Raw genomic sequence first — 15,728 nt, 5'->3', positions numbered from 1 at the left:
TGCACATGCTGTAAAGATTCTGTGCCACCTTTTTTCCTCTTATCCTGTCTGCACTGCTAGTATATCTGGTGGAAACTGATTACTGGCTGCTCTTTCTGCAGATTTGGTTGCCAGTACTTTGACTGCCTGTTGAGGATCCTTAGGGTGTGGGGATTTAGGCATTTCGTTTATTTTGACCCCTGTGGATTTGCTGCCTCATCTCTCCAAGAGAGGCGAGTTCATTCAGATGTGAACACCATTCCAGCCACTTTTGTTCTTTGATTATCTTGGTCTCTTGATGCACATGTTCCTTAACCTCACAAAGTAAGGTCCTGTTGTGGTCACTTGGCTGCTTTTTGTATAGCTTTCTTGTGCTGTTGGGCTTATGATTGAGTTCGACACATTTGCAATTGTACTAGTGATCTTTGTGATGTCTGATGGACTGTTTTTTCAGTGGAATTGAGTGGTTTGACTTTACTTTGAATCACTTTGACAAATCTTGTTCTGCCTGATTAATATATTTGGGAACAACATAGTTTCTATGCCACTCTTGAGATGAGGTTTTGAAATCGGTCCCATTTTGCTAAACGAAGTTACAGGTTTCTGGTGGAGGTGGGGATGGGTAGATCCAACTTTAGATCAATTTGGACCCTATAGTAGTCGCTTGTGAGTGTGTGGGCTCAGTTGACCATGTGGCTGCATCTCTCAAAAAGACTGAATGAAATGAAGGTAAAGTCTAATCTACCTCCTTGGATGTAGGTGGGTTCATTCATGTTTAGGATTTGGATTTTTTGTAACTGGTCTAGTAGATGGGCTATGTGAGCTCATAGGCCTCATTTGTTGTGTTTGAGCCCAGTGCCAAACGATGATGGGCATTGAAATCACCACGAATTGTTGTGTTTGAGGTGGTCGTGTGTCTAAATAACTCTGAGAGATCCATTTCAGCACGTGGAGACCTGTAAACATTAAACACTTCAAGTTTGTCGTGTCTTAGCTCAATGGATACTCCCATCGCCTCTGTCCCTGGCCCCCACAATCAGGTGGGCTGGTTATGGGATTGGAAATCAGGTCACATTGCACATAGATAACACATTCCCTGGATTGCTTGTTGACCCGTGGAAGGAAGAAGCCTCAATAACCAGAGATTTTAGGTTCTAATCCGTCTCGAAGCAAGCTCTCCTGTAGTATCAGTATGTCTATGCCTTTGGTTGCTGATATGCATTGCAAGTGTTGCAATTTTGTGCACAGCCCTTGCACATTCCATTGCAAGGTCTTGTTCTGATCTTTGGCATCCTTGGTGATATTTAGCGCCCTCTGATTATTCCGCACATTTGATGGTGCTACATAGCCTTCCCGGTTTGGTGCCTTCTTTTGATAATTATTTACTTGTTCTGGTCTTGCTCTCACTCTCATGGTAGGTAGAGTGAATAATTTTGTTATTTGCGAGTTTATGGTGGGGTTGTTTTACTTTTTTGTGTATAGCTTCAAGAACTAAGGGTCTACTTTTATGTGTAGATGCAAAAGCACTAGTCAGAAGGATAGAAGCCCTAAACAAGAATATATTCAACACGAAATATGCAGTCAAACTGTATGTGTGAAATTTTTAATCTTATTTTTCAACATTGTCATTATTCATATCAGCATTAGTAAGCTCAAATAACAACAAGTGTGTCGGGTGAAAGGTACAGTTACGTTAATAGGAATTTACTTTTTTAGTTTTGTCTAATTTGTTAATAATTTCTTTTACAGTTAATGCTTTAATAAATATAAGTTAACACAGTACTGTATAGGATATTAAGTTTACGTAAAAAAATGATACCAATACGTTTAGCTTTGAGATAAGTTTTTGGGAAATCATTTATTTTTAAGTAATTCAGCTCCTAATATTATGGCATGTGCTTATCCCCAGTATAAGGTTGTGTTGCTTAAAAGCTGTCATTAAAAAAGAGTAAAACTGCAAAAAATTGTAAATTAATATCAATTATTATTATTATTATTATTATTATTATTATTATTATTATTTATTATTATTATACCCTTACAATCAATATGAAAGGGTATTTTATTTGAAGAGTGCTAATGATATCACACAAATAGCAAAGAAATAACTATATGCTGTTTTTAGTAAGCTTGTTCATTGTACTGTTATTGGTAATTAAATTAGAACCATTGATAATAAAAAGACATGATTACTTGCTCATGTCTTGGCTGCTCATGTCTTTGGCCAGCATGTTTAGTGAACTTGCCAAAAACATGATCATTGAACAACTTTATATACATTTTTTTGTTTTATCTGTGTTCCCTATCTCTTCATCCATTCACAAAGAAGTGCTTAAACTTTAACAAATTGTATCCAATCATTAACCAGTAATACGACAGAAATAAAAACATTTTCAGGTATATTTTTATAGTACCATAAACATTGGGTTTAAGACCATTGTGAGGAGGGAGTGCTGTCCGTGCTTTAGAGGAATGTTTGGGCACAACTGCAATGTGCAGATACTTGTCGAGACATTGGTGAATAATGAAAGCTACACATACGCCATCCAGCTTGCTTAGTAAGATATACTGTATTTATAAACCTTATTCTGAAATACTTAATGAGGTATTTTTTGAAGACAATATCATCTCAAAAATGCTTAAAAGTCATCAACATGCATAGTTTATGTAAAATGTTCAAGTTTCTCATAAAGGATATTTTTGTTATTTAAATAATTGTCTTTATGCTGTTATTGAATCAATGGTGATAAACTACAATAATTTATTGAAGCGAGTGCTTGATAAATGACATAAAATATGCTACACAAATTAAAGGATCATCATTCTCTTCAAACTTTCAAGGTATTTAAATACTTGAGAATTTTATGTTGGGTTCCTTGTATGGTATATCAGTGTTGCAGTTTGTCTCAATTCTTTTTACAGTAATCCTTATTACTGGGATATATTAGCTTGTATCAGCTAATTTGTACAGATGCAGTCATCAAAAATTATTTCAAAGGGAGATGAATTTCAATGTGAAGTATTGTAGATAATTGGAATTTTTTAGTATTAAGTCCGTTTTGTATCTCTTTGAGAGAAGGCAAGGGAATTGAAACTGTGTGTGTGTGTGTCTGTGTCTGCATGGAAAGTGTAGATACACCATTACTCTGTTGTGTGTGTGTGTGTGTGTTCTGTACCGCCCCTGGAGGGCCATAGCTCCCTTAATAATGGTTCAATTACTAAGGCCAGTTTAAGAGAATAGGTTAAAACTAAATGTCAAGGCGGGGGGCATACATCTGCATTGTACCAATGCAATTATCTTATATCCTGTATAATGCATAAAGTTACATTTTAATGAATTGTTATACTCTTATGAAAGATAAAAGATTGATGAAGGATATAAATATACAGCTTACTTCCATTTGGAAGATGCGGTTATCTCTATTATATTCTAGAGATTTACTTCATTGATTTATTGTATTCCGATGTATTTATTATATTCAGAATACGTACTACTGTATAATGAAGAAGTTATCTTTTATACATTACACCATAGTAAGAAAAAATAAAGTTTTAAAAGATTATTCAGGATTTATTTGCATGCTTTATATCCAGTAAACATCATGCAAGTTAAATGTTACATCTACTACTCGTAATGTTCAATAATTTTGTATTTTGTTTTACTTTTCTTTAATTGGATAGGTCATGTTTTGAGGAAGTATTCTTGTTATAAAAACATACCTGTATACAGAAATTTGTAAAATATTTTTTTTAATTGATAAATATTATTTTGGATTGGCTTCTTAGTCATGTTTATAAATTAATGCTTAAGGATATAGGCACAAAATTATTTTACTGGTGATTCTCAACATTTTTGGGTGTGCAAACTCCTTCTCAGCCTCAAAACATTTTTTAGTGATGTACAATTTTTGTTCTATACAGGTATTTGTTATCTATTGTGCGTAAATCATTACAATACCATATGGAAAATTTATTACTGTAATATTCAAAATAACATAATTATTTTGCATGCCCCTGTAGGTCTAAAGACCCCAAGTTGGGAATCACTGCCATATAAATAATAATAAAAAATGTCAGATATGCAAGTTTTTGTAAAATGGATAATTAGACAATGGTCTGATTAGCCAGGAAGTTGACACGTGTCATATACAGTATCTTATACTGTGTTGTGTTTTATAAACTGTATAGTACTCAATTCTTGAAAAATAAAGATCAGGTCAGTGACATGCCATTTGAGGTTTTAGTTGTAGAATTTCATTATTGATACTACATGTGGACACTTATTGGTTATACAGTATTTTCTTCTTTTAGATCATTATACTGATTATACTGTACTATGGTTGTTTCTAACTTTGAAATATTTGGTTTAAAATTAAAATAAAATGTCTTCTTTAAAATGGGCAGTCTATGCACAATCTTTTTGAAATGCCTAGGCACCACAACTGAAATGTTAGGTTTTATTCCATTTTTTTATTTTACCTCAATATTAAGGTACTTATGTTAAAATATCATGCCTGCATCTTAATTCTTTTGACAGATTCCAGATGTTTGCCTATATACTGTATGTTGTGCCATGATGTGGTGGAAAATTGTGACAAATACTATGTTTAAGGAAGCAGTTCTGTTACCGCAAGTGCCACATTTTATTGTATATTTAACCAGGAAGTCATAGCGGAATTAGCAATTATTTTTCCTGTAATTGTGTATACAGTATTATCCACAATATACTTAACATCATTTTGATCAACATTTTTAATACCCATACAATTAATGCATGAAAATATTTTCAGTTGACAAGTCAATCCTTCAAAGATAGGCTGGCATCACACTTGCCTGATGCAATGGAATTCTTAAAATTGACATTCTCATATAAAATATTACATAAATAGGTCCATGATTTTCTTAATTTTAATTACTAATTGAACGATAGTGTATTTGCATTGAGGTTCAATAGGTGCATTAATTCCCATTGAAAACTCCAATTTAAAGTTATCATGTGCTGTATTTTTAATTAGGATGAATTTAATATAATGTTCAATACTTTTTTAACAATATAGTACCAGGGAATATAAATCTAATTATTTTAAGAAATATTAAGGCTTGCTTAGTTATATAAAGGTCACGAATTCACTTATTGAAGTCATACAATGCAAGCACTTTAAAATGAAAGTACTGGAGATTAATTTAAAAATTAGTGAATGAAGAAGTATTATGCAACAAATAAATTGATAAGCCATGTTCATAGTGGTTACAAGTAATAAATTGCACACTTAAATTTACTATTAATGTCTGCAGAATCAAGCTACTGTACTAGAGCTTGGACCCCACCTTTCTAACCAATCTATTTTTCCTCTATTATACTTACTACCTGTACATATGTTTCTCTAACACATGTGCGCACACACACACATTCCCAGGAAGTAACCTGTAGCAGCTGTCTAACTCCCAGGTACCTATTTACTGCTAGGTGAACGGGAGCAGCAGGGTGAAAGAAACTCTGCCCATTTTTTTCCGCCTCAGCCGGGAATCGAACCCGGGCTTTTAGGACACTACTCCCGAGCACTGTCCACTCAGCTGCAAGGCCCATATAAATGTGACCTATCCTCCTCCACCAAAACAAGAAGAGCAAAACATCTCTGACTAGGTTACGCATCAGCCACATAATTAACTCGTAGGTGCTTAATATGCAACAGAGACCTACACCTTACTCTCAGAGCTAATTTGCTCCGATGACAGTTGTGCACCTCCTCGTACAATGTCCTCATTTTCAGGATGATCAGAAATTTCAATTTCCACTGTTCCTTTGAGTCATGTATGTACAATAAAAATGTTAAAGAATCTGATTTATTTAACAATGCTTGTCTTATGACTTTATGCTTATTGGTATCATGAATGATATACCTGGTACTGTGTCTAGGAACTCCTGAATATAGTATTGTGTGACAGATGTTGTTCTATGTTTGGAGCCTTCTTTTGATAATTATTAACTTACATTCAATGTCTGACATGTATTGCAATCAGTTGACAATGCATTGGACCCAGAGTGCCATTCCTGTGTATAGTAAGACTTTTGGGCAAGTTCTCTTAAGCCTAATGCCTTGTTATTCACATAGCAGTAAACAGATACCCGAGAGGTAGGTAGTTGTAGGAAAGGTCACAGTCAAGTTCAAGTACATTTATTGGGACAATAAAATACATCTCAGAGGAATAGAGTAGCCTAGGCTATTTCTTCCCCCCTCCCTAGGTCACGGTCCACAGTATTGGGGGACCTTGATAAGCCTGTATATAGATTTCCTATTCTCATCAGTGGGGAAACTATATACAGTAACAGTATATATCTGTATCTGCAGAGTGCAAATTAAGTTAATAAAAATGACTTCAACGACTGAAATATACATTTTATTTTATTTTTATTTAAAAGTGCAAGTCATAATGCTGCTGTGTTCAAGTTCAAGTAAGTTTAATGAGAAAATAATGTACATCTCAAAAGGATAGAGTAGCTTAGGCTATTTCTACCCTCGTCAATATAAGGTCCCTCAAGGAGCTCACAAACCCATACAGTGCACAATTATTAATCATATTCTATATTTCACATTCCAATGGTAATAACATGGTATACTGTGAGATCTTTTATTGATTATGCTGCCCCTGTCTTATCTTGTTTTGGTAAAGGCAGACTAAACAAGTTGGAGAAGGTACAAAATGAATAATCCCAAGATTGTTCTCATGACCCAAGAAATGCTATTGCTGAGATAATGATGATATGATTGAACTTACAGAGTACTGGGGATAGAATTTCAGAGTAAAATAAAGCTTCGGGTATTAGACTAATGAGAGGCGAGGGAGCTAATGAATTAATCCTATCACTTCAAATGGTGAGACGAAATTAATAATGCATGTGAAAGCATAATAAGATCCTTATGTTCTAATGTTACAAAGCATGATGTCCTTCAAGAGTGTATTTCATTGCCAAAGAAACAACACCAACATGGGAGGAATACAAAGCCGATGCAGCAATTTTTCCCCTCTATGTTCCTAGACTCTGAATTTTGCTGCGGTTTGCCAATTCATTTATGGTTTCCCCTCGAAACTAGGAAAGAACATGGTAGGGAGAATATATCCATCTCATATCCTTCAACCATGGGGCCGGGGGCCTGAGAAGGTGTTTTCTGTACCCTGCGGTTGAACAAACATTTGGGCATCCTTATTAATTCTATTGTTGCGAGTATATTATATCAATAACATACACCCGGGAGTTAGGCAACTGTTGCGGGCATCATTTTGGGTTAGGTCTGGGACCTCGATGAGCCTAATCAGCTTTGTGTCCCTGGCTAACAGAATCTGAATTTTAGTCCTGTGAAGCCACGTACTTTATCTCGCGTATTTTAGGGAAGTCTTCATTAAAGCTAGTACAGTGGCTACGGTTAATTAATTAATTAATTATACACAGGGCTAACTGTCCCCGACAAAACGAATTTTTTAATTATTTAAGGTAATAAAAGAGAATGTTACAAGAAGTCTAGTTGAGCTTGAAACATAGCAAACTAGTGATTGAGGTACAGTATACATTGAGAATCCGCAGACATAAACAGGCCGGCAGTTAAGTGGGCGACCAAGGCCGATGGCTGTGTTAAGACTGAGAGGGAACTACGACACAGTGAGGAAGCGTGGTGAGAGAAAACGGTGGGCCAAGCTGGGCCAGTGTTGCCAGATTGGGCTACAAATAGCGAATTGGGCTACTTTCGAGAGCCCCGCGCTCCCAAATTTTTAATTTCGCTACTTGCTACCTTTTGGGCTAATTTAAAAGCAAGGATGTGCTAATTTGGGCTATTAATGTTAAGAATGTACGATTGCGAGTTACATGAAAGGAACTAAGCTATAAATAATTGTGATTAATAATAGTTGTAAATATTAATTAATACTAAATAATATTATTTAATAAATTAGTCCCAATTCAATGCAGAGTTTTCTTCCAAGCACAGAAACTTGTAAATATAAATACAAGATAATAGATAGATCTATAAATAAAGAGACAACTTTCAAATATTGCACCAAGTAATGGCGAGAGGAAAAAACTAAACAGTATATACATTACATTTGAAATTAATAATGGATGAATGGTAATAAATTGGTGTATGTATACCAGACAAAGTCCATTTAATGGCAGAATTTAGCCATTTTGTGTAAAAACTTTTAATCTCCTATTATTAATTATAACAGCAATCGAAAAAAATCATAGTTTGTATATACATGAGATGAAACAGAGAGCCATGAGCTAGATCGATGTGCTGAGTCCATAAGGAGGCCGAGCTTCCAGAAATACCTTCCTGTGATTGGCTGTTGCGGGGAATACCAACACTCTTTTATGAATAAAATTTAAACTAAGAAATAGGTCCTTGTGCACAACAACAAGGTTGTTGTGAAAAAGAACAACAATTTCTGTTTTATCCCTGACAGAAATCTCCATCTAACTGAATAATTTACTCGAATAAGAGGGCAGAGCAGTGTATCATTATTTGTGTTCAGGCAACCCCCAATAATAACGTCACAAGATAGGTAGCCAGCCCATTTTTATATAACATCTGTTACATCCTGCAGTATTTAATTATCACTATATTAATACTTTTAAATACTTAACATTTCACTTTTTAGGTAGATTAAAGTTGAAGCAGAATATCATAAGCAAGGATGGTGTGCTGAATAAAGATGATTTATTAAGTGGATGGAGCCTTTAGCTGATCTCTTCCTGTGATTTGCTGTTGTGTGAATGTCAACAAAGAATATCTACCAATGATATGTCATTTATTATGCACCCCATACCATCTGTGGGTGGAGCTTGGAACTTCCTACCCGAGCACAACAACCCGCCTTATGGGTTGCTGTTTGGCGATTTATAGTGCGTTGGAAAAGCAACAGATGGCGTTAGTTGTAATTTGTTATAAGTGTAATTTGATGTCAACAGATGGCGTAAGCTGTATCTTATGGCCAATGTTGACCTGCCAGTTGATAGTGTTCTCTTCTGCCGACAGATGGCATCAGCTGTATTATTATTATTTTAATAATATTATTACATTAATAATAATGTATTATTATTACTTTAAACACTGATCTATACGTCTGGTAGCTTATAATAAGGTTTTATACCATGCTGGTATTAGGTAACTAGAATTCTGCAATTACTTTTTTTTTTTGTATCTACTGTTGAGGATATGTAAGACAAATGTAAGGTTTTGAGGCTAAGTAACGAAGATAGTTACAAGATACGAGCCAGATGGTGTTGAGATTGCAAAAGGGATTATGATAAGAACTTAAGCCAAAAAATCAATGCATAAATGTACGCAAATATGAGACTGGGATTTAAAAATACGCTTTTTAGTTCTTTATTTTTTAAATTAAGACCAGGGATTCTGTTTAACGAAGATGCAAGCTAAAACAACAACATCCTATAATGGTCATCTGTAGTTTGACCCTAAATACTCGTTTATTAAACGAATTTATTGTTAGAGTTCATATTAGGAATCATATTTGTTGAAGGCAGAGTTTCCAACAAATACCTTCCTGTGATTGGCTGTTGCGGGGAATGTCAACGCTTATATGAATAAAATGCAAAATAAGAAATACGTCCATTTGCTCAATAACCTTGTTGTTGTACAAAAGAACAACAATTTCTGTTTAATACGACAGAAATTTCCATCTAAGTGAATAATGTAGACCAATAAGAAGGCAGAGGCATTGTATCGCCGATATTATTTGTGTGAGGCAACCCCCACTGATGACGTTACAAGTTAGGTAGCCAGCCCATGTTTCTGTAACACTCGTTACATCCTGCAGTATTTAATTATCACTATATTAATACTTTTAAATACTTAACATTTCACTTTTTAGGTAGATTAAAGTTGAAACAGAATATCATAAGCAAGGATGGTGTGCTGAATAAAGATGCTTTATTAAGTGGATGGAACCTTTAACTGATCCCTTCCTGTGATTGGCTGTTGTGTGAATGTCAACAAAGAATATCTACCAATGATATGCCATTTATTATGCACCCCATACCATCTGTGGGCGGAGCTTGGAACCTCCTACCCGAGCACAACAACCCGCCTTATGGGTTGCTGTTTGGCTATTTACAGTGCGTTGGAAAAAAAAACAGATGGCGCTAGTTGTATTTTGTGGGGTAATTTGTTATAAGTGTAATTTGATGTCAACAGATGGCGTAAGCTGTATCTTATGGCTACTATTGACCAGCCAGTTGATAGTGTTCTCTTCTGCCGACAGATGACATCAGCTGTGTTATTATTACTTCCGAATTCCCTTTAAACACTGATCTACAAATCCCTTGGCTTATGGTAAGGTTTTATACCATTTATGATAAGTATAAGATAACTGGAGTTCCACAATTACTTTTATTTATCAACTGTTCAGGATATCATCATATAATGTCTGGTTAGGACGTACTGCTCTCGATTGATGAAGATTAAGCCACCCAAGAGGTGGCACGGGCATGAATAGCCCGTGAATTCTGCTCTCGTAATATTATTCAGGGGATGGGGGAACTATCAAGTGAAAGCGCCAAGCCATTACGACTATATAGCACTTGGAAGGGATCAGGATACGGATTTGGGATGGAACGGGGGAAAGGAATTTTGCCCAACCTTTTGGGCGGTCGGGGATTGAACGCGGACCTGTAGGAAACGAGACCGTCGCTCTACCGTCCAGCCCAAGTGGTTAAGCGTAATATTATGAAAACAACAATTTATGCATATAATAACAGCATTTCACACTAAAAATATTTGGATATATCGAAATTTGGTAGTGAATTCCAATCTAGGAATCTCCTATGACTAAACTGTACTTTTTAATTATTTTTATGTACTGTACTTACTACTTATTATTAAATTATTAAGTACTTACTACTTATTATTAAATTATTAAGTACTTACTATAATAATTTAAATGATAAAATAATAGGTAATAATAAATCATTGTGTAGGGGGACAGAAATAATATTAATAAAACAATTAACATCGTGTAGTGTACTCTATATATCAAAATATATTACTTTGAAACCCATATCATTTACTTAAAAAAATTGGGCTACTCTAATTACAAATTCGCTTCTTTTAGACCGTCAGCTCGCTACTTTCAGCAATTTAGATCTGGCAACCCTGAGCTGGGCCAGTGTTGTGTTGTTGGTGGTGGAGGAGAGGTGTGTGTAGGGCTCCTCGCGGCCCGCGTCTACCCTGGCTCTACATTACACGCTCTCACGCTGAACATGTCGCCCAACGATGAGAAGGACACCCCTCTCCTGCCGTGGGATAACTTCGGCAACTGGGTCCATGCGATATGTGTGGTGACGTTTGATCTGGAGCTGGGCCAGGCCATGGAGGTGAGTGAGAGTTGGTCCCCCACCAACTATTATTGTTATTGTGTTCCAGCAGCGTTTCTCGCCTCGACCTTCACCCACTCGCAGGTGTATGTCTTGGAAGCTTTAGCTGTACTTCACAACCTTCCTCAGTATCTTGGTCCTTGATACTGATAAACTTTACTTCCTGTAACTCTTGGAGCTAATGCCCACTCTTAAGGAATTTCTTAGTGACTTATGTAGGCCAATGTTCTCTACTTGTAAAGACGACAACAAATGCAGGCAATGTATAAATGATAGGGAATTCATTAAGTAATCTTGGCTTGCTCAGTAGTTTTATATTTAATCATTCTGTAACATAAAACTGAAGCATTGTTTTGTTAGGCTCTGATAGGTTCAGTATTTTGCAAAATAACGATCCTCAGAGGCAACCTGATTACAGTACATCATTGACTTTGCAGAGCACATATAACAAAAAATATATTTTTGTTTAGGCTACGTTTGGTTCGGATAAATTTGGTTTCTTTACAAGAAAGAAAATGCGTTTACTTTAAAATAAGGTAAAGTTTCTAGTTAGGTAAAACAACAACTCTTGTGGTCCTTTTTGGGCTTGACAAAATAGATTAAGTACACTTTAAAATCCATTAGCAAACACATCTTATTTGTGAAGTAACCTATCTAATCGACTAAGGCACGTCTGGGGTCATCCTGGACGTAGGTTCGAACTCTCATCACGGCCCTTGTGGATTCATTAACCTACATAGATTTTTTGGGGGGGAAGGGGGTCTAATACGCTTTCCGTATTAGATTAGATTAGCCAGCTCTATGTTTGGATAAATGTAGCTTGGTAGCTGGCAGTTCTACCTATACTGCACACCACTAGGCTTTCATCTATTCATTTATATTCCTGTTCTTATATTCTTGTTATGTTACATATCCGTATACAGTAACATTATCTGGTATCCAAATAGCCCATTTCATGCAAGCCTAGAAAACTGAAATTCCTCATTGATAAGTATCCATAAAAGATACATCAGATACATTATGGATAAACTGTACCCATAAAAGATCATCAGATACAACCATATCATGTCAGTGACACATCACCCACCTGGCACAGTACTGTATTATACTGTATATAAAAAAAATACCACCATTTTTTTGTTACATTTAAAAGAGTAGCTATGACGGCACAACTTCACGACTTGATAATGGTCCAGGATGGACAGAAACGTCGTCATTTCTTCATTTTCTGATCTGTATTTGGTCATTACTGCTCTCACTGATGTACTAATCAAAGTACTGTATCAAACCTTATTTTCCTAGTGCAAGTGCAGTACGACATTTCATTTGGTTAATACATGGTGATTGCTGAAGGCATTGTCATTTTTGTTGTAAAATTATTGTTGATTTAGATACCCATACAGTAATATAAAGATCCCGGTAGTACAATCAGGTTTATTCTCAATTCACAATAGAGAATTCTGGGTTTGAATCCCGGGTGGGACAGAAATGGTTGGGTACATTTCCTATCATATAATGCCCCTGTCTACCTAACAGTAAATAGGTACCCAGGAGTTAGTCAATCTTGTTGTGGGATTGCATCCTGGAGATGGTCGGAAATTTGACCCTGGAGGAAGAGGGGGAGGGCCTTGATATGAGCCTAATGTGTACTGTATGTATAAACTGCTTGTCTGTCCCACAACACAATGAATTATTAATTATACTGTATGTTCATTTGTTCCAAAAACAATATCATGTATGATGTACAGTATGCATCACTTGCATAGTCAGGTTATGCATTGTTATCTTGAGGTTATCTTGTTGGAGCTGGCAGTAGTGAATGAATGAATAACTACTGGCAATGATATGGCAATGATATTGCCATATCATTGGCTAGTGTACCTCTATAAACATAGCCTAATAAGATTAGACAAAAATATTTACCAAGATCTGTTAACAAATGTGGAAATGAGCTTTGTTAGTCCAGGTCTTGCAAAGTACCAAAATCATGAGGGATTGTGAATGGGCACTGATTTTTTAAAGAAGAAGAAGAAGAAGACTAAAGATCACTTGTGTTGAACTATTGGCCAATCTACTTGTAGAAAATTTGTTTGAATTAATAGGGGAAAATGTCATTATTTTACAGCAAGGTCCACTCATGTTGAACAAAATTATTCCTTTTTGATAGCATATATGAAGTAATTATCAAAGGAAAGCACCAAGCTGGGGATAACCTTGCATTATTTTATATTGATTTCAAGGATCAATGTCCCCTCAGCCCAGTCTCTGACCAGGCCTCCTGGTTCCTGGTTGCTGGACTAGTCAGCCAGGCTGTTGGACACCACAGCTTGCAGCCTGACGTGTGTCTTACAACCTAGGGAGAATAGCATATTTGAAGCCATCTGTTGTTGAAGATTGTAACATCATATGCCTTGACATTGACATACCCTTTTATACTCTCTTTCAAAAGACTGATTGGAAAGTTAGAACCATATGGCAGGTATGCAATATCTTAGGTTGTATTAACACATGGATTGACATGTGTTTTTGGAATTTTCAGTTGATTTGAAGATACTACTCTGTACATGTACAGTTTTGTGTTTGGAGACTGGAAATGTGGCTGATTTCAGCATCAGCCTCTGGACATCTTTTACTACGCATTATGTACCATTCTAGGTCTCTTCCCTATGTCAACTTAGTTTCAGGACCATACGACCCCCTTACTACAAAAGAGAACAAATTATAGTACAGTATTGTAGCTCAAATATAACCCTTCATACTGTATTTGACAATCCCCCCCAAAAACTTATATTTTCATATGTACCATGGAACAAATTCTGAAAAAATTATACTATATATTGTAACAGGTTGCACCGCACTATAAAGAACAGCTCGGGCAACTTAATTAATTTAACCAGATACAGCACATGTTCCAAATGTACTGTATATATTGGCATCTACTGTATAATAAATAAGATTGTCCCTTGGAGTTCTTACTGTACCCCTGCTTTTTAAAAAGGACTATTTTGCACATTCCATCATGCCTCCTGGTCTCATTAAGAATGGTTTCATATTAAAGTGTGCAGATTTGGAACCAGTCCCTCTTAATATTATCCAGTTATAGATTATGAGTAGGAACTTCAAGAAGTATAATTTGAGAGATTTTTAAGTTTTTGTGTTAAGAAAAGGATTTAAATGATGTGTTCTATATCAAAATTATTTAAATCTTCCTGAAAACAAAAGAGAACATATCCCCTTAAATTTTAAGATCACATAAAATAACTTTCATTAGAAAACTAAATATTCTAATTTATATTCCATTTGTTTTGTATTGGATGCCTTTGTTTTCTACATGTTATTGAAGTACTGTATATTGAGGAGGTCATGGCTTTTTTGTGGTCTTGTTCTCCAACGGTGCAGGCACTATAGTGTATCTATAGTATTGAAAGGAAGTGGGTTCGTTATATAGACCATAAACTTTGCACATAGTTATACTGTACTTGTATTGGCGAATTTAATTTAACATACAAGTAAATATGATTATCCATTTGGATACCGGAACCCAGAGGGGGCACGTTATAACCTTCCACCTACATAGTTTGGTTAATATCCTAACAAGTACTGTAATGTATTGCATCTACTTACATTATTGTTATGTGGTTTGATAGTTAAACATCTTGTTCCATACATACTGTATGTGAAGCCTTGTTGGGTATTTTAGAAATACCTGTACAGTATAGTATATGGGGTGGGAGGAAGATAAATATGATAACGTCAGTAAAATTCTTTTACATGATTTGTAGAGCATGTGTATAGGGGGTATGGCGGCCTGTACACAATTTTATTGTTGAGGTGGGCATAAGATGGGGTTGTGTAATGTCTCCTTGGATCTTTCATATACGTAGTACAGTTGGGTTTGTTCTTGACTCACAGTTGGGAATTCCGGGTTCGAATCCCGAGCGGGACAGAAATGGTTGGGCACGAACGTTTCCTATTGCATAATGCCAATGTTTACCTAACAATAAGTAGGTACCCAGGAGTAATCTGTTGTTGGGTTGCATCCTGGGGAGGGTTAATAGTCTGACCTTGGGACCTCAATATAAGCTTAAACAGGTATATATACACAGTCTAAATGTGGTCAAAAGTTCGAATACTCATTTTATTAATTATTTATTTTATATGTTTAAAGAAGCATTGATTGGTCGGTAGATCTACGACCCCTCTCTTGTGCAGGATCGACGTTAGATCCCCGGCGGTCCAAATGGTTAGGGACCGTTTATTTGTCCGGCTTTAGCGGTCAGCACGGTCGCCTCCAAAAGTGGCAGAGTCGGATTCAACTCCTGGTGGAACCTTTTTTTTTCCAGGAACCGGGTGGCCTGGAAAG

The 15,728-nt window shown here is 35.9% G+C and overlaps 1 protein-coding gene across 1 annotated transcript in view; it reads left to right on the top strand.

The window, feature by feature from the left end:
- Positions 1–11,145: 11,145 nt before the first annotated feature.
- LOC123765498 (protein DENND6A) overlaps positions 11,146–15,728 on the top strand; it is a 38,517-nt gene continuing 33,934 nt past the window's right edge. The window contains exon 1 of the mRNA XM_045754123.2: positions 11,146–11,365. Coding sequence (XP_045610079.1) covers positions 11,252–11,365 — 114 coding nt within the window. The 5' untranslated portion in view covers positions 11,146–11,251. The remainder of the gene's footprint in view (positions 11,366–15,728) is intronic.

Source organism: Procambarus clarkii, chromosome 30 (assembly GCF_040958095.1).
Source record: "Procambarus clarkii isolate CNS0578487 chromosome 30, FALCON_Pclarkii_2.0, whole genome shotgun sequence".
Classification (NCBI taxonomy): Eukaryota; Metazoa; Arthropoda; class Malacostraca; order Decapoda; family Cambaridae; genus Procambarus; species Procambarus clarkii.
Note: the sequence above shows the minus strand (reverse complement) of the source record. Positions and strands in the feature narration are given on the sequence as shown.